Source organism: Sciurus carolinensis, chromosome 8 (genome assembly GCF_902686445.1).
Source record: "Sciurus carolinensis chromosome 8, mSciCar1.2, whole genome shotgun sequence".
NCBI lineage: Eukaryota > Metazoa > Chordata > Mammalia > Rodentia > Sciuridae > Sciurus > Sciurus carolinensis.
In genome coordinates this window covers 126,437,656-126,463,729 of record NC_062220.1, presented here as the reverse complement: position 1 = coordinate 126,463,729, position 26,074 = coordinate 126,437,656, and the positions used below count along the sequence as shown (strand labels likewise).

Below are 26,074 nucleotides of genomic sequence, written 5' to 3'. Positions count from 1 at the left end.
GAGAGATGGGGGCACAGCCAGGAGCTCATCTTTTGGCTGGGGGAGGGGAGGTCGGAGGATGCAGTCCGAGGCCAGCCACCAGCTGCCCCATTGGCTGCCCCTCCAGCTCCCCGGATGCGCCCAGAGAGGGGGACTCACAGAATCTAGATGCGCCCAGAGAGGGGGACTCACAGAATCTAGATGCACCCAGAGAGGGGGACTCACAGAATCTAAATGCGCCCAGAGAGGGGGACTCACAGAATCTAGCTGCAAATTCACTCTGACGATATTCAGCAGCATGATCGAGGCTAAACGGGCTCCTGAGAAGCATAACAAAGGATCGATACTCGCATTAGCCTCTTTGGGCGGGGGACAGGCAGCAGGTCAGAAGGAATACCGGCTCCCCGCTGGGCAGGATGGAAGCCCGGCCTTAGGTCAGCACGCCCGAGGTCTCTTGAGATGGTCGGGGAGAGGTTTGTACTTTAGAGGGCCGGAAAGGTGCCGGGAGGCCATTCAGGTGAGATGGGGGCAGGTGACCCCCTCAGCCCAGGGGCGAAGGAACCGAGGAATGTCGTCCCAGCCGGGGTCCTTGGTGACGCTGGAGGTGGACAGGGTGTCACTCCGGGAATGACGAAGCCACTGTGGTTTCTGAGAGGTACGAGCCTTTGCCCTCGGGACTGGCTGGGTCGTGCCTCCTGAAACCTTCGGGCGTAACCGCCGCCTTCCTGGTGTCGGGTGTCCGGTCTCGATCGATTCCTCAGGGCGCCCAGGTTCTCGGCTGCTGCCAGAGCCAAGAGAGCTGAGCCCCGAGGAGTGGCCCCTTGTCCTCCTGGTCCAGGGCTGGACCACGCGATCGGGCCAGACGTCCTGTGCTGGTCCGAGTCCCTTCCAGGGCCGGGCTCCGTGGGACCTCATGGGGACCCAGTTTCTGTGCTGCTGGACTAGTGGGAGCCGTGGAAAGGTGTAGAACGTGCCTAAGCTCGTAATTAGGAGTGGAGTTGAGAGGCGGAGGGATGAGAGGAGCCAGCCCCAGACGCAAGGAGCCCCGGGTCCCCCCGCCCGGTGGGGGTGGTTGGTGGGAAAGGCACGAAACCCTTTCGATTGGCCACGTTAAATCAGAGCCCTTGAGACCTTCGAGAGAGCGGCTGGTAGGGAGCGGTTTGGACGTTTCTGGAGTTCACGGTTAAGGGTGGAAGTGTCAATCACAGGTCCCTGGAACACAGGAACCGTTTGCCTCTGGACCAGAGCACCCGGGGGTCGAATCCAGATAGGGAAGAGGATGGGGGCCAGGATGGAGCCCGGGAGCCCCCTAGGTGTAGAGGCTGAGAAGGGAGAGAGGATGGAGCCTCTGCGGAGGGAGGATGGTGACAGGTGGGAGGAGCCAAGAGCGCCAGGACCCTCACGTGGGATGCAGGGGACAAAGCTTGAACTGCACAGCGGGTCGCTCCTTGGCTTTGTTTCAAGACGAGCGGGACAGTGGGCAGCCCTGCTGAGGACCCAGGCAGACGCCTCTTGCATTTCTAGGTCCCAAAGTACATGAAGTGGGAGAGAAAGAGCTGTCCCTGTCTGATGGGGTGGCAGGGGGAGAAAAATCCTTAGGGAGAGCTGAGCTTTGAATTCAGACAAGAAGGTGCAGGTGTGGGGGCGAGGTTGTGGAGACGTGCAATCTCAACCCGGGAGGTCTACACTCTTCCCATTTTATAGAGGACAAAAAAGGAGGCTCAGAGAGGGTCAGTAACTTACCCCTGGTCACACAGCCATTGATGACAGTAGTAAGACTCAAACCCTGGTCCTCTTCACCAGAGAGCCCAAACTCTTAAAAACCATACATGTGAACTGTACGAATATTTTAACAAATCCGCTAGGCACAAAACCTTCCAACAGAGAGATCTAGGGAAACCATTATTTAAAAAAAAAAATGAGACACCTACCTATGTAGTTCATGATAAACCCCTGGCCCTTTCCAAAGATGAGGCCGGCCGGGTCAGAGTGGAATTGGATGGTCAGGTCCGGCGTGGAGGAGTAGAGTTTCTGGGGGCCACTGTTCCCAAGGTACTGCCCCAGGATGTGGGGCGTGACCTCGTCCCCATCGTAGATGGTCAGGATGTCGCTGTTGCTCAGGTTCAGGCTGGGAGGGCAGAGAGGGAGGGCAGTCAGTGAGCGCTCGGCTGATTTTTAAGGGGACAAGCAACTTCTCAAGACCTGCTCTGTATCAGGCCCCAAGCTGCAAAGCGTAGCGGAGCTGACGCAGGCGCAGATCGCAGAGGGGACCGAGCGTGCCGTTCCCTCCTGAAACCCGGCGCACGGATTTGCAGGTGCCTCGGGTTTCTGGAGACACAGCGGCGAGACGTCCGCCTGCCTGGGTCTCATTGCAGAGTCCAGCGGGCAGTAAGCACCGGCCTCGCCATCCCTGCGTGCAACCCGGGTCCCGCGACGCCTCTGCGCGGGGCGTGGGGCTCTGTGCCCGGCAGGTGACGGGGTCTCTGTTTTTTCCGCAGAAGGGCTTGGCAATCTGCAAATGCCTCGGAATCCAGCCAGTTACCCGGTGTGCGTAAGGGGCGTGGCCGAGGATGGGGCAGAGGTGTCTCAGCGTAATCGCTGGAGGGTCACCCACGCCAAAGACTCGAGAGCAAGAAGGAACCTTGACCCTAAATATTTGGTCCATGGTGGAATATTTAGGGACCCAGGAGGTGCTTCAATAGACCCAGGAGCCTGAGACCCGTAGGCGTGGCGGACAGAATTGGCCTTTGATTGAAAGAGTGTGAAATAGTTCACGGGCCACATCAGTCAATCTTAGCTATTAAGTACCGTTCCTTTCTTTTCTTTTCTTTCTTTCTTTTTTTTTTTTTTTTTTGCCGGGGAAGAGTACTGGGCATGGAGCCTGGGGCACTAAACCACTGAGCCACATCCCCAGCCCTTTTAATATTCTATTTAGAGACAGGATCTCGCTGAGTTACTTAGGGCCCCGCTAAGTCACTGAGGCTGGCTTTGAATTTGGGATCCTCCTGCCTCAGCCTCCCAAGCTGCTGGGATGACAGGTGTGCGCTATGGCACCTGGCTTGTTCCTTTCTTTTCCCTCTGCATTTCCTATTCTCTCTTACATCATTCTTCTTATCCCCTCCCTAACATTTTCTGAGCACCTACTATGTGCTAGGCACCGCGCTGCACCCAGAGGTATCATGGATACATCTCGATTTATACAGCAGGGATTCCAGCAGGAGTTAGGATCCGCATGAGAGTAGAGGAGGGCAGCTAGTTGGATGGGGGCATCTCGGAGGCCTTCCTGGGGGAGGTGACGCTTGCTCCAGAGCCTGAGGGAGCCTAAGGGGGCTGGAAGGTGATAAGCACAGGGCAGACGGAGCCAGAGCGGGGTCCTGAGGGAGCCTCCCTGGGACGGGGAGCCCACCGCGTTCTCAGGGCCCAGACAGCAAGGGACTTGCCATCATTGCGTTGGAGATGGGGAGGCGCCAAAGGGCTTTAAAAGGAAGTGGCCGTTCCCTGCCACAGCACAGATGTTCCAGGAAATGGCCCTGGACCAGGTTCCTGGAAGTGACGCAGAGGGACTCTGGCAGTTCCCTGTCACCTCTGCCCAGTGTCAAGTTTGCCACCAGGCATGCTGGGAGCGGGGAGGAGGGTGACACCCAGCCATGCTGCTGTTGCAGGTGGTCAGAAGAAAACACCCCCCACCCACGGGGCCTGCTGAAGGTCTGTGCCTGGGGAGGGGCTTCTGTTGTATTCACCCCAAGCACCTCAGGGCTCCTCACAAGGACTGGGGCCAGCGGGGGAGGGGGATTTTAATTGTCCCCCAAGGATCTCGATCGCTGTCCTCTATGCCATCGCCAGGTCAGCCTCTCAGACCAGCCTCTGCCTGCTTCGAACACGTGGCCTCAGAACGTAGCCACTGGGGTTCCTCCTGGCCCCTGCCGGTTCCCACCTAGACCGTGGCCCCCAAACCCCTGCTATGTTGAAATGCTGGAGTCGCCCCCTTCCGGCACACAGTAGGTGCTCAAGAAATGCTGTGGCAGGAAAGGGCTGCTTGAGAGTCTAGTGGACAGCAGGACTGTGGAGCGGGGCCAGCTCTGGACCTACGGTGTGGCAGGCCTGGGGTCTCCGAGCTCCGCGGGCACCTCGGTCTCTCTGAAGATGCTGGCCTCGGCTGGGGTGGACACAGGGATGGGAGACGGCTGTTCTCTAGCCACTTGACAGCCGATCGTGGCTGCAGGGGGTCCCAGAGGCGTGCACTGGGCTTTACCCTGTCTTCCACTTCGGTGATCTAAATACGATCGCAGCATCCTCGAGGGCGCAGACGGCTTCCATCAGACGCCCTGGGACGACTCTGTTCTCCAGGAGCGGAGGGAGCCGCAAGCTGGGAGGCACTCTGGCGTGGAGGCCAGGAAGCCTCGTCTCCACCCTCAGCCTCCTCCCTTGACAGGGGCACGAGGTTTTCCTGAAGCTCCTTGTCTACGAATGGGCCTTACGATTGCTAGTCCGTCATGGGCTTTGGGGAGGAGGAAAGGTGCCCGGAGGTCAGGGATCAAATCCCAGGTTTCTGTTGGCACCTGGGCACATTTGATCAAGTCTCATTTGAATGCTGTGTCATTATGTTCCAGTTCCATTATGGGCTTCTTCACCATCGCCACCACCATCATCACCAGCATCACCACCATCACCCCCATCACCACCATCACCACCACCATCACCAACACCACCGCCATCATCACCACCATCACCACCACCACCACCACCATCACCACCATCATCACCATCACCACCATCACCACCATCACCACCATCACCACCATCACCACCATCACCACCATCATCACCAACACCACCGCCATCATCACCACCATCATCACCAGCATCACCACCATCACCACCATCATCACCAACACCACCGCCATCATCACCACCATCATCACCAGCATCACCACCATCACCACCACCATCACCATCACCACCATCCCCACCATCACCACCATCACCACCATCCCCACCATCACCACCATCACCAACACCACCACCATCACCACCATCATCACCATCACCACCATCACCACCATCACCACCATCACCATTGTCACCATCACCACCATCACCATCACCACCATCACCACCACCACCACCATCATCACCACCATCACCACCATCACCATCACCACCATCACCACCATCACCACCACCACCACCTTCACCACCATCACCATCACCACCACCATGACCATCATCCTTATCACCACCGTCACCACCATCACCACTGCTGTCCCCACCATCACTATCACCACATGACCACTGTCTTCACCATCTTTACCATCACCATCATCACTATTACCACCACCACCACCACCATGACCACCATTATCCTTCCCTCTTGGATCACTGTTCATGTCAAATGACACCAGGTGACTCATGTTAGTGGTTCTCACATAGGGGCAGTTCTGTCCCCCAGGAAACCCTTGACAGTGTCTGGAGACACGATGTCCTCACCAGATGGGTGCATGGTGGGCTGAGGCCAGGGACATCGTTAAACATCCTCTAATGCAGAGGACGGTCCCTCACAACAAAGAACAATCTCGCCCAGAACGTCAGTAGACGCCCGATCCCTGCGAATGCCCCTCGTCCACAGGGAGCGTCCAGCTACGGAAGGCACGCCTGCTGTCCTGGACGTTCAGCAGAGGCCCCCGAGCCCAGGACAGGCTGCGGGCGCCGAGCATTTCCACTGTCTGGTGAAGACGCGTGCCTCTCGGCTTGGCTTGTGTGGGAGCCACACGGGCGTCGGTTGGAAGTGAGACGGGACGGCGGGAAGGAGCACGCGCATGGACAGCCAGGCCCCGGGGCGCGCTGAGCTCCGTCCTGCAGGAAGTTTGAGAGCTGGTGTGGCACTCGGGGCAGGGGGGAGGGACCTGGGGCATTTCTCCTCCCGCTCCCTCCCTCAGGGTTGAGGGATGCCGCCGGCTGTCCCCAGTCCCAGCACTGACTCGCTCCTACGGAGCCAGAGATGGCCTTCAGGTGGAGACACGGAGGGGGCGTCACTAGGAAGTCACCACGGGCACTTGGTGGTCACGCCACAGGGCTTAGAAGGACACCCAGGCTCCACCGGCCACCATTAGGCTTCTCTCCCGGTCACGGCCCTCACCTGCCTCGAGTTCTTTTCGGGAAGCCAGAGATTTTTGCTCGTCCTCTGAAAAGACACCGCAGGGACAGGCTGCCGGGAAGAGTGATGTTTCCTGGGTCTCCCTGAGCACCAAGCAAGGGACGGTCAATGCCAAGTCCTCTCAAAAGTGTCCCCAGCAATGGGAGAAGCAAGAAGAGCCAGGATCAGGAGGCCCGGTGACCCTCGAACACCCAGCCAGAGAGAAAACCCCAGCTCCCCTCCTCTCTGGGCACGAGAGGCGCCCCTGCCCCTTTCCCGGAGGAAGAAGCGGCCCTGGCCTTTCTCACGGCAGAATCCCCAGCGGGAGAATCTCCGCCAGGAAGGTGAGTTTTAAAATGAATGACAGTCACACCATTATTAGACTGAACGGCACCTGTGGCGGCCAGAAGATCTATAAAAACGCAGCTGAGAAGCGAGATCACGGAGAGCGTGCGCCCAGAGACGGCAGGGAGAGGAAGCGAGGGACACTCTGCTGTTGGCCTCTGGACCTGCCTCTTCCACAGGTGCTTCTAATTCATTTACAGAGGCGGCTGCAGCAGCCTCCTCACCCCGACCCAAAGAGAAGCCTGAATTCCCGCTGGCTCGCCTGTGTGTCGGGCGCACCGAGTGCATCCAGGGTCCCTGGTCACCCTGAGCAATGGAGATGGAAATGTGTTGAGGTCACCCCAGGGACACTGGTCACCGGACAGGGCGGGTTTCCTGGCTGAGGTCTGAATTGGGAGGTCAGCCAGACTCAATGTCACAGAACCAAGGTGGCGGCTTAGCCGGGACCCCAGGGTCCTGGAGAGGTGCTGGCAGGTGGGCAGCTTGGACGGGGCGGGGCTAGGGTGCAGCAGGATCCCCTCAGGGAGCATCCAGAGGACACAGTTTTCCAAGGTGACCACGGCGTGGGCAGCCCCTCCCAGTCGCCAGAGCGCAGGCTTTCCGTGAGAACGGGGTCGGAGCTCCCGGAAGAAGGCCTCGACTCCCATGTCCCCCTCTGGTGTCCTTCCTGTCCTCCTCAGCTGGGTGGCCAGCTTTGCTCTGATCCCTACTGACTTCCACTTGGAAACGTCCAATGGGTGACTAAAAGCACAATGAAAGACTTGACATCTCTACCTCCATTGTTGTTTGGGGGGGTACCAGGGATTGAACTCAGGGACACTCGACCACTGAGCCACCTCCCCAGCCCTATTTTGTATTTTATTTAGAGACAGGATCTCACTGAGCTGCTTATCCCCTCGCTGTTGCTGAGGCTGGCTTTGAACTCGAGATCCTCCTGCCTCAGCCTCCCGAGCCCCTGGGATGACAGGACTGTGCCTGGCCTCACCATTAACTTTTCTGTTTGGATTTTGGGGCAAGTGGCCAGACCTGATTTGACAGATCCACAGAGTTAGGCCTTTGGCCGAGGACTCTGATAAAGAAGCCACTTGCCCAAGGTCAGACAGAAACCAGACAGAGGGCTCCCACCTAGGTCAGCCACTGACAAAACCTAAGCGCTAAACCACTATTTCACACAAAGCCCTGTGAAAGTCACATGTCTGTGTGTTTAGGAAGCATGTCTGGGTCCCATCCTGTATCAAAAATGTGAATAAAAAGTTACAAATAAAATCTGCAGGATGATTTGGGAGGCTGAGGCAGGAGGATCTGCAGTTCAGAGCCAGCCTCAGCAAAAGTGAGGCCCTAAGCAACGCAGCGAGACCCTGTCTCTAAATAAAATACAAAAAGGGGCTGGGGATGTGGCTCAGTGGGTGAGTACCCCTGAGTTCAATCCCCAGTACCCTCTCTCCCCCCAAAATTCTGCAGGATGAGATGCCCTGCTTCTCTGATCTGGGCACACCACGTGCTCAGGACTTCATGGCTAAGGTTGATCTAATCAGACTGTGCTTCCCAACTTCTGTTTTTCTACCAAGGTAATGTTCTCGGTAATTTCCTACCAACATGATATTTTAATACAGGACTCGCTGTATAAAAAGGATCCTGTCTTCAAAACATTTTACGTTGCTGGGTAATAATGAAATGATTTTTGTTTTGTTTATGGTCTTGTCTATATTGGCAGTGCCTGAGAATGGAATCACGTCGATATTAAACTCGTTCCTCTGTCTCGGTGGCTTTATTTTGCTCAACTAGCACTTTTTCTGTTATGTTTTTTGATCTGTTTGAAAAAGAGTCAGGCAAAGACACATAAGAAATGAGCTACGGTGGAAGCCTCTGGGGTGGGGAACCGCAGAGGGGGGCTTTGGTTGGGGGAAAGTGGAAAACTTAATTTTTACACAAGACTCTTTTGTACCTTTGAATTTGGAATCGTGTGAATGTATTACCTCTTCAAAGAGGATAAGAACAGCCCAAGGGACCATCATTATTGCTTCCACTGCGGTCTAGAGGGAAGAAGCACCATGAGAATCGAATGCAAATTTAAATCTGACAGACCAGCAAACCCCCCTCCAGTGAAGCAATTCTTCGCATCGCCTGCAGGGGGCAGTGTGTGCCCGAGCGCCCCACAGACCGTCATACCCAACATCGGATCGCAACCAATCAGGAGCCTGGAGCTGGGGAGAGGCGGCAGGAGAGGTTCCCAAACTACTGAGCGTGGCAGGAAATGATGAGCCCCCCTCGCCTTTCTTTATTCCTTCCAAACAAACGTTTGACCCTTGCTTTGGCCCTCTGGCCTTTAAAAGGTTTTGCCCAGTGGAATTCACGACAGGCCTTTGTGCAAACACGTTCTAAAAGAGCAAATGGGTTCTGCATTTACTTAAATGCGAATTCACAAAACGTATAAATAGATGCCTTTCACATCAAACTTACAATTTCACGGGCATTATTTTGCTCAGGGTAAGCAGAGTGTAAAAGGCAAGCCAATTTATTGGCAAGTTTCTTTCTTTTTTTTTTTTTAGGGGGAGGGGAAGTAGTTGGTAATAGAATTTGGACTGTGGACGCAGTGAGAATCTGCCCACAGATTTAAGCCCAGGATCTCAGCCGTCTGTCTCAGGAGGTCCCCCGTGGGGTATCAGCCTACTTCCGCAGCCCCAAGCATCAGGCACACCAGATTCTGGCAGCTCTTAGATCTGCCTGTGGCCATCTATGCCTTGGCTGTCGGGGTCCCTCTCCCTGGGATGCGTGTCCCTGCTTCTCAGCTTGCTGACGGTTTACTAATTCTTCAAGGTCGTTCTGGGCCCCTGACTCCACCCTCTCAGCACGTCCCCTCTGCCTGTGACCTTGCTCTCAGGCTGACTCTACAAGAACCACAGGTGAGCCGGCCTAATAGGAAGACCACGCATCCAAGACTCCTGTGACGCCACAGAGGACAGTCCCAAGCAATGGGTGGAAGCCAAAATGCAGATAAAATATAAAAACATCAAATAAAATCACCTTCAGGCCACATGTAGAGCGCTGTAGGAAACGAGTTCTGTTTTGAGACTCGGGTCCTGTGAGACATCTCTTTAGGGACGGGTTCAAACATTCCAAAATCTGATTCCGAGAATCTCAGGTGAGGGAGACCTATTTCTGCTCCACAGAAGGTGCACAGAGGCTGGAATCCAATCACCTGCTATCTGAGTTCTAGAAAAGCCAGAGCAGCAAACCACCAGACTCCATGTGCCTGTGCCAGCTCCCACAGGGGCCCTGTACCCGGGAAGCAGCAGAGGCCTTGGCCCAGGGGAGAGAAATACCATTTAAACGCATCAAGATGGATGAATTTATCTCCATTTTCCAGAAGAAGAGACCGAGGTTCAGAGAACTCAAATGATTTTCCTATGAACACTATCTTGCCCTTAAGGCAGGATCCCTACGGGGCTGTGGAGATGGTGATTAAATAACCGTAGGATTTAAATCAGGGGGAGAAAGAGAACCCAAACCTATAACTCGAGGTGCAATAAAACACTTGCCTTTTTTTTTTTCTTGAAGACCTTCACAGATCTGTTTAGGGTTCCTTTGTATCTATTTTCTCCTCCGATCCCCTCAACCACATGGCAAAGTGGTCAGAGAAAGTGTCACACAGAGGACACTGAGCCTCAGAGGCCCAAATCCCAAGGCCCCAGGGCTCCTTGAAGACACTGCACACTTTTAAGACTTTGCAGAGGAAAGCAATCTCTGAGTCCTCAAAGGAAACCTGATGCAGACGGATTGCTTCCTGCTGTCTTCTCTGCGACGCCTCCTTCCTGTCTCTCTCCCCGTCCACTCATGCTCCTCTGCATCAGGCTCAGAACCCAGTCCTGGCTTTACTCAGGAGGAAGTCAGTCTTTCCCCACCCAGCTGCTGTCCCACATCCCAGGAGGCAGTGAGCTCTGGGTTCAAATTCCACATGGGCTGGGTCCATAGCTGGATGACCCTGAGGAAACGTCTTAACCTCTCTGAGCCTCAGTGTTCTCACCTGTATAATGGAGATACTACTGTTGGGAGCTGTATGTGACGTAATTAGTGCCAAGGATCCAGCTAAAAGAGCATCTTTGCCCTTTTCTTTTCGTAAACATTTATGAGGACCCACACACCCTGCTGCCGGTAAGCGGGGCATGAGAGGGTGTGAGGAGGTCTCAGCGAGAGGCACCCCCTCTGCTGCTTTTCGGATCTGTGACTCTGCACAGATTGCTTCCTGACCTGGGCTCAGATGAAAAATTCAGAAGCTTCACACTGTAAAAAAATATGAACTCAATGGCGGGGGCAAATCCCTTCATGCCTTCCTCTTTTGAGAGGCTGGGACCTCGCTTTTCCTCCACGCCCTCACTTCACAGCAATGAAGAGATCCCTCCGGGAATGACGAGGACTCAGAAGTAGGTTGGTCTCGCCTGGGCTTTGCAGACACCCGGGTGACCACAGATGGGCCATCGCTGGGTCCCTTCCAGAAGCGTCCCACGCAGCTGTGCCCACAGTTCTTGAGTTTCCTCCAGCTCATGAAGTGAGTGCATGGGACGCAGGTCCGAGTGCACGAGCTGAGCTCCAGAGAGGCAGGGGAAGTCGCACTTCTTGTGGCGGCAGGTGCGTGCGTGCTGCGGAGCTGCCGGGTGGCGCTCGCACAGGCACGGGCGTGGGGGCGGGGCCCGGGCTCTGCACTCTGCCCAGGGTGTCACCAGCTTTCCCCAGCAGAAGCCGGAGCAGCTGGGACCTAGGACGCCCTGCTAAGGCTGGGGTGGCCCACGGGGCTGCACAGAGGCTCCCTGGAAGCCCAGCCCCAGGGCCACCCCCTCCCGGCTGTCAGCAGCCCGCGCTGGCTGCGTGGGAGCCCTCCTCGGGGACAGTCGAAGCCCAGGCTGGCCTGCGTTCTCCCTGGGAGGTACCAGCAGGGCGTCCAGGGGCTTCCCCAGGCCTGGGTCATCAGGGACCAGGGTCGCCTGTTTCTGTCCACCCTCCGCTGTCTGCACCTCCAGTCTGGCTGCTCCCGGCTGCTCACAGCTCTGCAGGGTGGTGCTACCCTTGGGGCGTCGTTTCTACTTTGCTAAGAGGTTCGAGGGGTGATGAGGGGCCGCATCACAGAGCTGGGCTGGAACCCGGCACTCCTATGTCCCACGGGAGTCGTCTGTCCCGGAGATCTCTGTCCTCTGCAACAAGGGGACCCAGAGCGTGAATCGCAGGCTGTCCTGGGAATTCACCAAGCGCGAGAGGTACTGGGGTCGGGACAGTTTGGCAGGGAGCCTTCGGATCCGGCTGTCCCTCCGTGGGAGTTATTGCTGCCTCTCCGTCTCTGACACCGCCATGCAGTGCCAGCGCAAGGCGGGCTCTCAGTAAACCCTGGTGGACGCCAAAGTGCCGGCATGCCAGGGGCCCAGGAAACCAGCAGAGGCGGCTGCTCAGAGGTCAGCTCCATTGCATCCGGGTGCCTTGAGCCTGTAGGTCCGCACCGGAGAGATGATGTCCCGGCTCAGACAGGGAGCGGATCCCCTTCCCCTGGCTGTTGCCCTCACCAGGGCTGGGGAGGCAGTTACAGGTGTGTGGCAGGGAAGGCCACCCTCAGCACTGGCTTCCCACGTCACCCCTGCCACCCTGCAAATGGTGGGGAAAGAGGTCACCCGTCATGTGGGAGACCTGGGCAGAACCCGTGGATGAACACTCTTCATTTGCCTGCGCTTGGGAATCAGTGTGTGTGTGTGTGTGAGTGTGTGTGTATGTGTGTGTGTGCATGTGTGAGTGTGTGTGTGTGTGTGTGACTGTGCAATGGAGCTCAGTTTGCACAGACCCCAGACTGTGAAAGAGATTAAGCGTTGCCATCATTAAAGCTGCAAATTAAATTACCGAGTGTGTGTAAGGTCTCCATCCCTTGCAAGCGCTTCTGCCTTTGGTTATCATCACACCCTCTCAGGAACTCTCAGCTAAGAACCTGAGGTTCAGAGAAGCCAAGCGACTTATCCAAGGCCACACAGCCAGTCAGCAAAAGAATTGGAACATGAACCCAGGACTTCTACAGGCCAAGGCCTTTCCCTCTCCCTGAGAAAACTCAGAATCTTTCCAGAGTGTCTCCCTCACGTTGCAAGCATTCCGTGTGCCAGGTCCCAGGCCCTGGGCGCATCTTGTCTACTTCATTTCCTGGCTGTGGGCTTTGTCTCTCTGAGCCTCTGTTTCCCATTTGCACAATGGGGATCATGATGCCTGGTGCACAGGGTCATGATGCACAGGAATGCCATCCAGAGCTCCAGACTGGCACCAGGGGACCTGAGTCCTGAGTTCTGTCCCCATTCCTCAGTGGCTTACGGCGTCTTGAGAGAGTGCAGCCGCTCGGCTCAGCCGCTGTCTACAGTGAGCCTTCAAAGCGCTTCCGTCAGCGGTGGAATTTCTGCATCTGCACCTGGGCTGGCCCTGGCCTTGGACTTGCTGCAGGGTGTGGCAGGCCTGGGGCTGGGCCATGTGCTCTTTTGGAGAAACACAAGGAGCTCAAAGGGGCCACCCCATCTGGGTCTGCTTAGGCCATCTGGAGGTCAGCTCACCTCCAACTCACGAGACAGGCCGGCCCAAACGAAGCCCTGTTCAACCAGTAGCTTCCCCCAGACACGTGAGGGAGGCCAAGGATCCCCTTGCTGACCTATGGTCTCACGAGCGATGACACACGCTTGCTATTTGGTGCCACTGAGCCTGGGGCTATTTGTTACACAGCAATAGCTGACTGACACAGTGTCTGAGGGCAGTTGCTTCCTCTCTCTGGTCCTCGGTTTCCTCATCAGCAACACAATATACTCAAGTCTCCCATGAACTCTGCTGCTCCTTGGTGGATCCCTTAGAACGTTTGACTCTGGACAAATCCTGTCTCTCTCTATGCTTGGCCTAGAATATCTGGATCCAGCCAGTTGTATTTTTATTGTGGGGATTTCTCCATGATTTCGGCTCGTCTCTGGAAATGGGTTCTCCTGGGGCTAATGCCACCCCGCAGCTCTTGAATCTCCCTCCCCTGACTGGCTTTCGGGTGAAGATCTTGCAGCCTCAGCAGCTGTATCTCTGTTTGAAGGATGGGAGTACCTCTGGACGAGGCACTTCATTTTTAGGGCTTAGAATTAACTTAGCGGAGAACAGGTTGGTGGCAGCTGGAAAGGAATATTTGGAACCATCCATCATGTGTTTAGAGGGCTTGCTATTAGGTCCTTCCATTTCCTGGTCAGAGAACCGCACTAGGGCCCAGGCAGACGTCAGGTTGAGCTCAGCGCGGGGGCCAGAAAGGCAAGGTGGAGCTTGGGGTGGGATTCCCTCCAGAGATACCTGTATATTTGCAGGTGATACCCAGGAAATGGGGGGCATCTCTCTGAGCCTCAGTTTCTTCCTCTGTAAGATGGGACTAGGACTAACTCCCTCTGAAACACCTCACTACCATTTTTTTGTGCAGTTATCCCATTAGCTTTGGCTCTGGAGATCTGACTTGGAGTCCCATTTCATAGCCATGTGACCCTGGGCAAGCCACTTCATCTCACTCAACCTCCATTTCCCCATCTATAACCAGGAAGAAGTCACAGTGGCATTACATAGACATTGTCCTGGGTCCTGGAACCAGGTCAGAGAATTAAATGAGATAATACAGAGACTGGCACACTATGTGAATTCCTTGTATTATCTCATTTAATCCCTCAGCGAATGAGAGGCCCCGATCTTTGTGACCATCATTCCCATAAATGACATTACGCATGCTGAGTATTTAGCATGAATCCTGGCAGAGTGTGGGGTGAAGACAGTGGTAGATATGGTTATGGTAGTTATGGTTATTATTTGCCTATTTTATGCTGCCAAACAGACCTACTCTCTCTCCTATTTATGGATGGGGTGCCAGTCGTGGGGGTAAAGTGGATAAAATATCCCATTGAGAAGAAGCCAGCAGCACTGTCTTTAGAAACTACTCAAGGTCACAAAGCCACTGAGCATCAGGATCAGGATTCACGTGCAGCTTTTTTGACTCTAGTGACTCAGTCTCCCTGGCCATGTGGCTTCCTCAAGTTTTGGGGCCCCTGTGCTGAGCTTTTGCAGCCACACCAGGTTGCCTTTCTGGTCTTAACTGGCTGTGTGGTGCTTGGGAAGTTACCTCCCCTCTCTGGGCACTTTCCAGCTTTTCCATTCTATGATGTTTTAACCAGTGGTTCCTGAGGTCCTTATTCTCCTTCCCTTGCTTTATTTTGAGAGAGAGAGAGAGAGAGAGAGAGAGAGAGAGAGAGAGAGAGAGAGAGAGAGAGAGAGAGAAAGAGAGAGAGAGAGGAAGAGAAAATGATATAAGAAATCCTTCAGTATTTAAAAGGTTCAGGTCGGTTGGGCTTCTAGGGCAAGAGGCATCTTCCTGATGGAGCTGGGGGATCCTTGATGGTGGGGGGAGGCATTGGGGTTTGGGGAAGGTTTCATCTGGGGGGCTCTGGCTCATCAAGGCCCTGCACCCCCCTTTCCACCTCCAACACTAATCCGAGGCAGGTGATTCTAATGAACAGTCACTCAGGGTACCGCCCCCACGCGAAGGGCCACTCTTTATAAGCTCCAGCCCTTGAACCCTCTGGGCCCTTCCCAAAATGCCTTCCCCCCGTCCAGATTGGTCTCTGAGCCTCTTCAAGCTTCTTCCTGGAGGTCAGCCAGCCTCCGGGGGCATTTCCACAACTTGCAGAGGTGAGAGCCTTGACCCTCTGCCTCCTCTCCAAGCCACAGCTACCTGCTTAGGTCCCCTGGATTGTCTGTGTCCAGCTTCACCTCCCTTCCTGGACTTTGAATTCCTCCAGGCCCTGGAACCTTCCTGCGTCACCACTGAAATGAGCAGCTGGTCCCCAAACAGCCTGTCCAATCAGTGAAAGCGAAGGCCCTGGTGTGTGCTGTCTCGACTAGCTGTGTGGCCCCAGGAAGTCGCTTCCCCTCTCTGGGCTATCATTTCCCAACCCATAAAGTGCCAACCATAATATCTGCCCTACTCAAGGATTCTCCATATTTAGTCTCCCAAGACGACAGGCTGAGTACCTCCCGGCCACCGTAGGACACCATCGCAGATGCCCTTCTGCAATCATCTCCACTCACATCAGCTCGATTTAGGAAACCACCCGGACAGATGTTCGCATTCATGCTAGCTCTTGGACGTAACTATGCATCCGGGGGCGGAGCATACAGTAGGTCCTTAATAGTGACTCACTGTAAAGTCCAGGCCCTGACAGTCACTGCCCGGGACCAGGAGGGCAGCCCAGGCCCCTGTCCCCTGCCACCTGTGGCGTCCGTTCTCATGGCTGCAGTGCCCGGTGCCCCCAGGAGCCCCTGCCCAGCCCTGGCTGTGGCTCGTGTGATAAATGACAATTGCAAACACTTGGAAGAGTGGAGGGGCCCCAAGGACAGGATTATTTTTACTCTCAGACCCACGTTGGTTTACTAAAACTGTCAGCGAGACCAGGCGGGATGAATTAATCCCAGCGGCTCCGGGGCCTGGTGGAACCCTGGCTGGGAAGCTATTTTGGCTCCCTCTGTGGGAGGGAGGAGGCGCCGCCTCCAGATGCTACTCCACCAAGCGGGAGCCAGGATTGGCCAGAGAGCGCCTTGGTCTGGTGACCTGAGGACCTGGCTCCCTTCTGCGTGGGGTCAATCCCTTTAAATACTCAAAACCCTGGCCCCGTTGTCTAATTTGGGGATATCCAGACTTCCTAGTGCAGCCTTCAAGTCCCTGCTGGATCCCACCAGCCTCCTGGCTGTCCTACTTCAGTATGCCTCTCTCAGCTCCGGACACACCAGGCCTCCTTCAGCTCCTTTTAAGGCCCTGGGGACCTGGCAAACATGGGGGCTCAAATCCAAGCTCTACCAGTCCTAGCTATGCAATCGTAGTCTCTCTTCTGTCTCTCTGAGCTGCAGTTTACTCATCTGCAAAATCAAGATAATAACAGAATCCTTTGCATGTGCTAGTTTTGAAGATATCTCAGATGTACTGAGCACTCAGTACCCAGGATGAACTGAACACCCAGCACCCAGGATGTACTGAGTGCTCAGCACCCAGGATGAACTGAGCACTCAGCACCCAGGATGAACTGAGCACTCAGCACCCAAGATGAACTGAACACTCAGCACCCAGAATGTACTGAATGCTCAGCAAAATTTAATATCATTGACCTATAAGAATAATACATGCTATTCTTGGATGGAACACTGTTCTCCTTTGTCTTTGCCCATCTTGTCTCTGTCCTGCAAGTCTCAGCATATCTAAGGGTTTCTCTACTTCTGCACTTGTTGGCATTTTGGGTCAGCTCATTCTTAGTTGGGGGAGACTTCCTGTGCATTGCAGGATGCTGAGTGGCATCCCTGGTCTCTATCCACTAGAAGCCAGGAGCATCCCCCCAAATAGTCATGACTGGAAGCCTCCAGACCTTGGCCAGCATGCCGTGGGTGAGCCTGGAGCCCCGAGGGGCTCAGAGTTGGGTCCTGAGTTGCTGGGGGCATGAAGGGCCAGGGCACCGAGGGAGGGAGCTGGGGGTTCTTTCTCTCAGCCAGTGCTCATGCCCAGGGTTGCCAAAATACTCCAGAGAGAGAAGGTCTGCAAGGGGCTTGTGCCGTTCCCGTCTGTGGCCTGGCTTTGGAGAGGGAGTTCTGCTCTAATGCTCAAGGTTCCCCATTGTGTACGCTTAGTGGTGGGAATAAAACCCAACCTGGGTCAAGCTGAAGGTTAATTGAATATTCAATGCCCAGCAGGGATGAAGGCAGGTGCCCATTTTCCTGTTTCCTCATTCAGCCCTCCGTCCTGTGAGCCAGCCTGGTTTGGGGAAAACCATGTGTCTGGACGGCTTCCTGAAGGATGGCATGGCCACATTGAGCAGAAAGGAGGGGGTTCCAACGATTCCTGGGACTTGGGGCTGGGTGGGATCCTCTGCAAGGGAAGCCAAGAACTCGGGAACTGATCTGAGTTCTTCAGTCTGAAGACCAGGGTGGCTTATCCAGTAACTTCTGGGGGCCAGTCGCCCCCAGCAAGAGAAATTCATAAACCAGAAAAAAAAAATTCATAGTTACCATGAGGGCAATAGGGAACCACAGCAGGCTTCCTAGGGAAAGCAGCTTTAGCATGGAATTTTCTATCTGGAGCATCAGCCAAGAAGACGCCAGAGCTTTCTTTGGATGCTTTCTCTCTGTAACTGCTCCCTAGCCTCCCTAGTCACTAAGTGACCACACTCTCCCACTTCTGGCCTTTGCCGATGTCCTTGGCATTGGGGGACATTTCCTTTCCCTCATCCTCTGCCAGGCTTGTTCTGCCCCAGGCCAGTCCTGTCCAGCACCCAGCTGCCAGTCCCCAGCCCACTGCGGCAGGAGGTGGGTGCACAGCATCCTCCCCTGAGAGAGACGGTCCAGGCCACTCTGTTCTAGGAGAAATCTTACAGCCATGGGGACCTTCCCGGAGCCTGCTGCTGAGCTCGGTTCAGAGCAGACACACAAAAAATGCCTCAGCTGGACGGATGAGCATCTTGTTCCAGACCCCGAGGGCCAGGGAGGCGGGCGTGGGGGAAGAGGTGGAGCAGCAGGCTCTGGTAGCCACGGGACCCAATGTCTCAAGATCCCGTGATGGTGAGAAACAGAGGCGCCGAGAGGTCTTGCAGCTGGAGGTGAAGGAGGGGACTCTCTCCCAGTTTGCCCTGGTCCCAGGTCCACCAGGGAGCAGCTTTGTGAGTCTTTGACTCAGCCGGAGTCGGTGGTCCCAGGATGGCCCTGGGACTTCAAGGAGCAGCTTCAAAAGAGTCACCAGAAGCCTGCAAATGATCGTCCTGCTCTCTGGCAGCTACTCTGCAGACGGCAGCTCGGGGCCCCTCCTGTCCCTCACCTGGTCTGTTGGCAGTCTTTCTCTTGGGCTTTCTCTGGATGCACCACCTGGGTCAGTCCCTGCACAGGTTGGTGGAATCACACAGCTGAGAATCACCAGAGCCTGGATCTCAGCTCTGCTACTTGCCAGCCCAGGGCTCTCTGAGCCTCAGGAGCCTCATCCAGGCAATGGGCTCATTACCCTCTAGGTGGGGTTCTTTGTGAGAACAGCCTCAGGGATCAAGATTTATCTTTAGGGCGATTGCTGGTTGTATCTGGCACAGGGTAGGGGTTTCCTGGCTTCCCATGGAGATAGGGAGAACATTCTGGATGGAGCATCTAATGGTTACCCCGTGCAGTACAGGAAATGGACTCAGGGTCAGGTAAGCCCATTCACTAAACACTCCCATTTAGCAGTCATTTCCTGAGTACCTGCTAAGTATCTGGTTCTACATTAGACTCTAGAAACAGAGAAGTCACACCAGACCCCTGACTGAGGGGACCCGGAGGGAGACCAACAGGAGATCAAACCACCGTTGGACACTGGGCCTGAGGTATAGTGTCCTCTTCTCTCTGCCCACACTGGCCATTCAGTCCTTTGGACATGATACACCTGATCCTGCCACAGGGCCTTTGCATATTCGGTTTCCTTCCAACCCATCCTTCAGTTCTGAGTTTTCCTATCAGATTCCAGGGGAAGATTCTTCTGGCCTTCATCTTTCTATCAACCCCCCAACCTAGAACCTCGTAGTATCATGACGCTTTCCTTACATTGCTTATGAAGGTTACAGGGTGCAATTATTTGTGTCTGTTTTCATATAAAGTATCAGTTCCCTCGGTAGATACTTTGTCAGTACGGGTTGAAAACACTCCCCTGACACCCCCAGGCTGGCTGGATGGGGGACACTCACAACTGGATATCCAGGAAGATCCGTTTCTCCTCTCCGACGTGGATCTTCCAAACGCAGTCTTCGCCTTCCGCATAGGGCTCGGGCCAATTTGGAGACAGCACCACCCCAGCCATGGCCGAGAGCTCCCCACCACACATGGCTGGAAAAGACAGACCGTTTGTAAGGAAGCCACGTGGTGGGGCGGGACCCGGTGCACCACAGCCAGGCGCCGCCCACGTGGGTGGAGCCCTGGCGTGACAGCGGCCTCTGCCTCCTCCGCCTGAGCTAAGGCTGAGCTAAGATCGCGCCAGTTCTTTCAGGACCAAGGACAGAGCCGAGGGTCCTGGTGAATCCATACGGGAGCTCTGCCCCAGGGCCAGGCAGGCGCTGGGTAACAGCACAGTCGACTCCCGGGGCTCCGGTCTGGTCTCTGCCTCCAGCCTCTATAAAACGGGGGTGACGGCATTGCTGGCCTCCCTGGCTCACGCAGAGTGACAGAGCTCCCGGCTCGGGTAGGTGCCCTGCCCTTTGGTCCACGTTGCTGTGACAGGTTCCAGCTCTGAGCTGCTGCGAGCAGACACGTGGCCGCCACTGGCGCCTTTAAAACCCCTCTCCGTGTTTACCGCTTTGGAAGGTTCTCGGCATGGCAGAGGCCAGAGCACCCATAAATTCCGCTCTGTTAAGCCAGCGCGTTTAATACAGGGATCCATCCCTCACCATGGCAAGGCTGTGATTCCACTCTAACCGCCACCGGCGGTGGCTGCCAGGAGGGAGGACACCCTTCATTACCTCGCATGCCACCAGGAGCTCAGGTTGGGGGAGCTGGGGAGGGTGGGCCACTGGAAGCCCGAGTAGAGGAGGGGTCTACACAGCCAATATTGTCCAGAGGGGCTTAAAGCACGGGTCTCTGAGATCAGAGAGACCTGAGTTCCATCCGGGTCTCTATCAATTGCCCTCTGCGTTCTTGGGCATCTCAAAATGCCATTTTCTCATCTGCAAATGGGGCCAATCACGTCTACAGGGTAGAAGTGAGGATGGAATCATGGTGCACATGCAGCCCTCCGCACGGCACCTGAGACGTGATTGCTGCACACTGACTATTATTATCATTATTAATGAGATTCAGGGTTGCCCTGGACTGTTGGTGCATTGTGCACTGCGCAAACGGAGGGTGTATGTGGGAGCTGACATCCATGTAGTGATCTGCTCACCACACTGTGCACTGCAGGTCCTGTGCTTGGAGAAAGAGGCACTATAAAAGTAATTTATTCATTTTGTAATTTCCCAAGAACCAACAGGACAGTAGGCTCTGGAAGGGATTCTGATCCTAAAAATGGCTCCTGGGTCCCTGGGCGCCACTCACCTCTGCACAGGGGTTCCGTGTCATTCCAGTAGGGGTCTCGCACGTTGATACACTCGATGATGGCGGGCCCCTGCTCCAGGGAGTGGCCCGGGTCGCAGCTGAACTCCACGATGGTCCCGATGTTGTAGGTGGGGTCGGACGTGGTGAAGTTCCCATTCTGAATGTAGGGCTCGTAGCAGTGGCCTTTCTCAAAGGCTGCGTGGGGATACAAGAGGCGGGGCAGCTCAGGTGAGTGGGGCCGCCCCCAGGGCCTCGGCTCAGCCGTGGGACGCCCCCTGCTGTCGAGAAAAGCGCTAGACAGCGAATGCGCTCGCAGGGACCTGCTTAGAACCAGGGGCCACGAACTCGAGTTCTCCGAGCTTCAAGCATTTCATACGTAAAACGCAAGCAAGGGTCTCCGCGCTTGGGGCTGCAGAGGGCTTGCGTTTTAATTCCTCCCTGTACCCCTCGGTCTCCTTCCCTGGACCCTGTCACTTCTGCATCCTGATTTCAGCCATAGGAGACCATAAAATGGACCCACAATCAAGCCCACGACTTGGGGGAAGTCCGATCAGAAGGCTACCTGAACGGCCCGGAGCAACCTTTCCCCCAGGGCCGGGTCCCCGCAGGAAGCCCTGGCTAACTCTGCTTGGAGGAGGAGGTGGCTGAATTCTATGAGGGTCCTTCTGGGTGGGACACAGTAGTGTCTAAGGACAAAAATCTCAGCTCCGATCGTACTACGTGCTGGCTTCCAGAAAGTCACCCGAGTTCCTCAGGCGGCGGTTTCCTTATCTAAAGCAGAGGTGATAACGTCGCGCTATCAGCATGCGAGGGTGACGCGGAAGGCGCACGCGCGCACCGAGGCGCAACTAGCCTGAGCCAGGGGTCGGCGGAGCGATTGACCGAGATCTGCCTTTGGACCTCCAAGGGGAGGCTGGCCTCTGAGTGCAGAGTTCCTGCTCCCAGATCCTCAGCTCCCTGGCCTCCACCCTGGGAGAAGGGGAGGCCGCTGCCTCCAGGAACGCTCACCCTCAAAGCGGATGTTGAAGGCGGAGGCCGCCTGGCCCTGGTCCGACGTGAACTCGATGCGGATGCTGTTGGCCTCGCTCAGCAGACCCTCAAAAGGGACGCTCTCGGTTTGAAGAGAATCGTAGAGAAGGGCGGACTTGTTGGTTCTTCCGCTGTAGACGGTCATCCTGGCAGTGAGAAAGGACAGGGGGCCCTGAGAAGTCCTGGGTGGACAGCACACTGCGTGGCGTGTGTGTGTGGGGGGGTCTCCTTCCTGGGCCAGAAGCCCGATTCGACCTCTTCCTTGCCGGGACAAGCTGCTGCATCTCAGTAAACCTGTCTCCTCAAGGATGGATACTGAGCTCGTGGAAAAACGGGTGTACATGATGCGATTAAGGAATCAGGTGAATCGGCGGAGGTCATTGGGATAGTTGGCGGTGTGTGTGGGGTGGAGGACGATCCCTGCTGAAAGAGGCCAGGCAGAGCTGACCAGAAGCCCTGAGCCTAACTTCCAAGCTGTGTGACTTAGGACAAGAACCCTCTGCCTCTCTGAGCCTCTGGTCCCTCACCTATAAAATGGGTACAATTAAAGCTTCCACTAGAGTGTGGGGGTTAGCAGGCGCGGGAGGGAGGTGTCCAGGACTGAGGGGGTATGTGAATCACACTCGTTAAGAATTGGATCCCTACCTAGCCCGGTCCCAGATGCTCATTTTCTAAGAGAGTGGGGTGGGGAGTCAGGAGTCCCCATGTCCAGTCCCCAGCTCCCAACAGGCGGGGCTTACATCAGCCTCGGTGTCCCCCCCACCTCGCTGTGGAAGAAGGGACGCTAACACCCTTCCCAGCGATCTTCCAGGGGGGCTCTGGGGATAGGTCAAAAGACAGCATCCCGAAAACAAAGACGTGTTAGACAAAATGCTGGAGATTCGTTTCTATTGTTATTAAAGCTATTTGGCACTTCACTTCTTGCTGATCTGGGTGTTTTTAAAATAAATTATGCAAGAGCAGAGGAGAAAAACAGTATACAGATTAGGTGAATTTCTTTTATGGAGTCGTAAACACACAATTTTAGTCCTTTGAGTTTTTTTTTTAACCGTGGCTCATAAAATTGGTTTATTTTATGCTGCCCAGATGAATTTCTAATGTCACTGAGATGCACGCATGTTCGGGCTGCTGTTTGTTCCTTTTGCTGTGTGTTCAGGAGGGCTGCGGAGAGCAAAGGGACCGTGGGCAAGGTCAGGGGCCACCCCAGGACCCGGGAGGGGCATCTCCACCGTCCTCTGATGCTGCTGATTCTGGCCTTTCTTGGGGGCTGTGGTCAGGACTCCTCTTTCAAGGAAAAGAAACTTTTGGCAAAGCGGGCTGCCGTGGAGGGAAACCCTAAGATCTCAAAATCTTGGATTTAGTAATCATTTAAAATAGCATTTATCTAGCTCTGTGCTCTAGACTGTCTGCAATCAGAGTATCTCAAAGCCTGTGTAGCCTGTGGTCAGATGGGTTTGGGAAGTGCTGGGTTAAACTAAGACGAAACATTTTTACTTCCTGCAGGACTTACGAGCCCCTTTGTTGGCTAATGTATATTAGAACCTTCCAAGACAGGGATAGGGCAGGCACACAGTCTCCCAAACAAGTTTGTGGGCTACAGATTATGGGGGTTGAAGTTTAGAAAGACATCATTTGGAGGGAAATAATCTTAAAATGTTTCTTCATGTCTCTCCTCTACTCTAAATCCTCCTATGGCTCCCTATTGCCTATAGAAGTAACCTGGCATTCTAAGACTTTCAGAATGTGACTGTAATTTATCTTCCTGGCTTTATTTGCTCCTGTTCCCTATGAGAACCTCTGCCATGCCCCTCCCCCAATACACCTGTGGATTCTTTCCTTGGTGGCCCTCCCACCCCTGAGTTCTCCATGCTTGGAGTGCTCTTCTCTCTGTAGTTCTGGGTTGTCTTAATCCAATCTCTTTTCAAGGTTTAGCTGGAAGTCCCATTTCTTAGGCTGAGTCTTGTGGAGTTCTTGACTTCTTGCAATCAGGAAACATTGTGGTAATTCAGCTAATTTTTGTTTGTACTGGGGATTGAACTCAGAGGCACTTGACCCCTGAGCCACCTCCCCAGCCCTATTTTGTATTTGATTTAGAGACAAATCAGGGTCTCACTGAGTTGCCAAGTGCCTCGCTTTTGCTGAGGCTGGCTTTGAACTCCCGATCCTCCTGCCTCAGCCTCCGGAGGCGCTGGGATGACAGGTGTGCGCCACTGAGCGCGGTTTGGCTATTTTTCTTATCAAAGTGGAAGATCCCCTCCCCTCTTACTGCTCCTGCATGTTCTGCTGGGTTCCTACCCACCCAAAGTCTCTGGGGCACTGCCAGCCTGGCGGGCTCAAAGGGTGGCAGGCAGGGCTGGGCGCGGAGCCCAGGAGCAGCCCTGGAGGATGGACCTCGTTGCGGGTGCTCAGCGCGGCTCCCCGGGTCCCCGGTGTTCAGACCCCGCTGTCGGCCACCATGGCGACTCCGTCTCGCTTTTCCAAGCCCCTGGGCACCCATAGCATCGACTCCCGGTAAACCAGTCGCAGCACCTCGACTGATCCCAGCGCAACCCCGCCCCGCACGGCCGCCTACGCCACGCGCTCCTGTTCCCGCGTAGTTGCAGGACAAGGCGCGGCGCAGGCAGGCGTTCCACTGCGGATCCTGGGCCGGGCTCTCTCCTGCTTGCGTCTCCGAACGTCTCCCTATTCCTGTCACATCCCTAAACCGAGTCGGTCCATCTCCACCTCCTGCAACCCAGGAATCAGTTCTCCGCTCTTGGCCGGTGCTCCCGGGCTCGAGTACCTGGCGGGGCAGGGGCGCGCGCCCGGGAGAGGATCCCCGCCTCCTTCGACTGCAAAAAGGGGCGGCAGGAGGCGGGGACCGTGCAGGGTGGGGACCTGGGGCCCTCGCGCGCCTGCCCTGCCCGCTGCGTGACCTGGGCATGTCCCTTTCCCTCCACATCTCGGTCACCTATGTGGAAAAGGAGGAGATGGCAGCCGATGGCCGCTGGGGTCTCTGCCACCCTCCCTGGAGGGCCCTCGCTTGCATTCCACGGACTCCAAAACCCCAGCCGCGTCCCCAGGCTGGGGTGGCGCGGGGCGGGTGCCAACCTGCCCGGGCTTACCTGTCCTTGTCATGCAGCGATAGCCTCTCGAAGTGCAGGTGCAGCTTCTGGCCCTCCGGGGCCTCGATGGTCCACACGCAGAACTGGCTTCCGTTGGCGTTTCCAGGGTGACTCGGGGAGAGGACGCGGCCGATGGTGGCGTTGTGCACGGCTCCTCCGCAAGGGGCTGGTCCCCAAGGTGAAGGTGGTGGGCGGAGAGCAGAGAGAGAGGGAGGACGTGGGCGTCCCTTCTCCCGATCTGATCCCTACCCCTGAGCCAGGGTGGAGTGCAAGAGACCCGGTGGGAGGAGTCGCGGGCAGAGTCTTGTCCTCCGGGAGGACCATCCTGTGAGACGGACCCCACTCCCCACCTGGAACCCGACACGTGTGTGTCATGGGAGGGAATGACTGAGATCCGGGTACTCTTCCCTGGGGCTGGCTGCAACCCAACTTTTAATTATAAAACTTTCATCAAGCAGGGCAGGGGTAGCACCCGGGAGGCTGAGGCAGGAGGATCCTGAGTTCAAAGCCAGCCTCAGCAACAGCGAGGCCCTAAGCGACTCAGTGAGACCCCTTCTCTAAGTAAAATACGAAATAGAGATGGCTATTTCGTGGCTCGGTGGTTGGTCGAGTGCCCCTGAGTTCAATCCCTGGTACCCCCAACCCCCCAAATAAAAAGTTAATTGAGGACATAATAGTTCACAAGATAAGACATCCGTCCTCAGTGACTCAGGAAGCGCAAAAAGCATCCAGCCTCACTAATGATAAAAGGAAAGTAAATCTAAACTTTATCCTGTGTTGATCCACCTAATTGGTCAAGATAAGAAGCAGTGATAAAACCCAGACATGGTAAAGGTCATGAGAAATGGTTACTTTTATCCTTGACTGGTGAGGATAAAAACGGTTAGGATCTGTCAGGTGGGCAATTGGGCGAAAAGGCAGGAGAGTCTTCAAGCGCTTTAACCTTGGAATTACAGTTCTAGGAACTGATCCTACGAACAGGTTCAGAGAGTTGCACGTGGATTTAGCGTTCTTAGCAAGTATTCATTGCTGCCTCGCTTCTCGGAGGGAAACCAAGACACATCACAAATATCCACTCGTGGGTTTGGTGAAATAAATACGCTCTACCCGGGTGATTATCAAAGACCGTGTTTTCAAAGAATACTTGCGAACATAAGAAAATGCTCACTATTTTCTAAGTGGAAAAAAAAAAGCAAGATGGAAAATATTCTGTCATGCATATTTCAACGAGCTGTTTGCAAGGATCAGTTGAGACCATGAATATAAAAGTGATTTGCTTCTATCTGCTACGCTCTTTTGTATTTCTTGGATTTTTTTTTTAGCAGAACCATATATTACTTTTATCATAAAAATGTAATAAAGAAATATTAAAAAGTGATTTGTG

General features: G+C 55.0%; 1 protein-coding gene across 3 annotated transcripts in view; it reads right to left on the bottom strand.

The window, feature by feature from the left end:
- Sez6l (seizure related 6 homolog like) overlaps window positions 1-26,074 on the bottom strand; it is a 173,779-nt gene that overhangs the window by 27,939 nt on the left and 119,766 nt on the right. For all 3 annotated transcript variants that reach the window (XM_047562820.1, XM_047562821.1, XM_047562822.1), the window contains exons 6-10: window positions 24,691-24,856; window positions 21,566-21,732; window positions 20,558-20,752; window positions 19,216-19,354; window positions 1,911-2,107 (exon numbers count right to left, since the gene is read on the bottom strand). In XM_047562820.1, coding sequence (XP_047418776.1) covers window positions 1,911-2,107; window positions 19,216-19,354; window positions 20,558-20,752; window positions 21,566-21,732; window positions 24,691-24,856 — 864 coding nt within the window. The remainder of the gene's footprint in view (window positions 1-1,910; window positions 2,108-19,215; window positions 19,355-20,557; window positions 20,753-21,565; window positions 21,733-24,690; window positions 24,857-26,074) is intronic.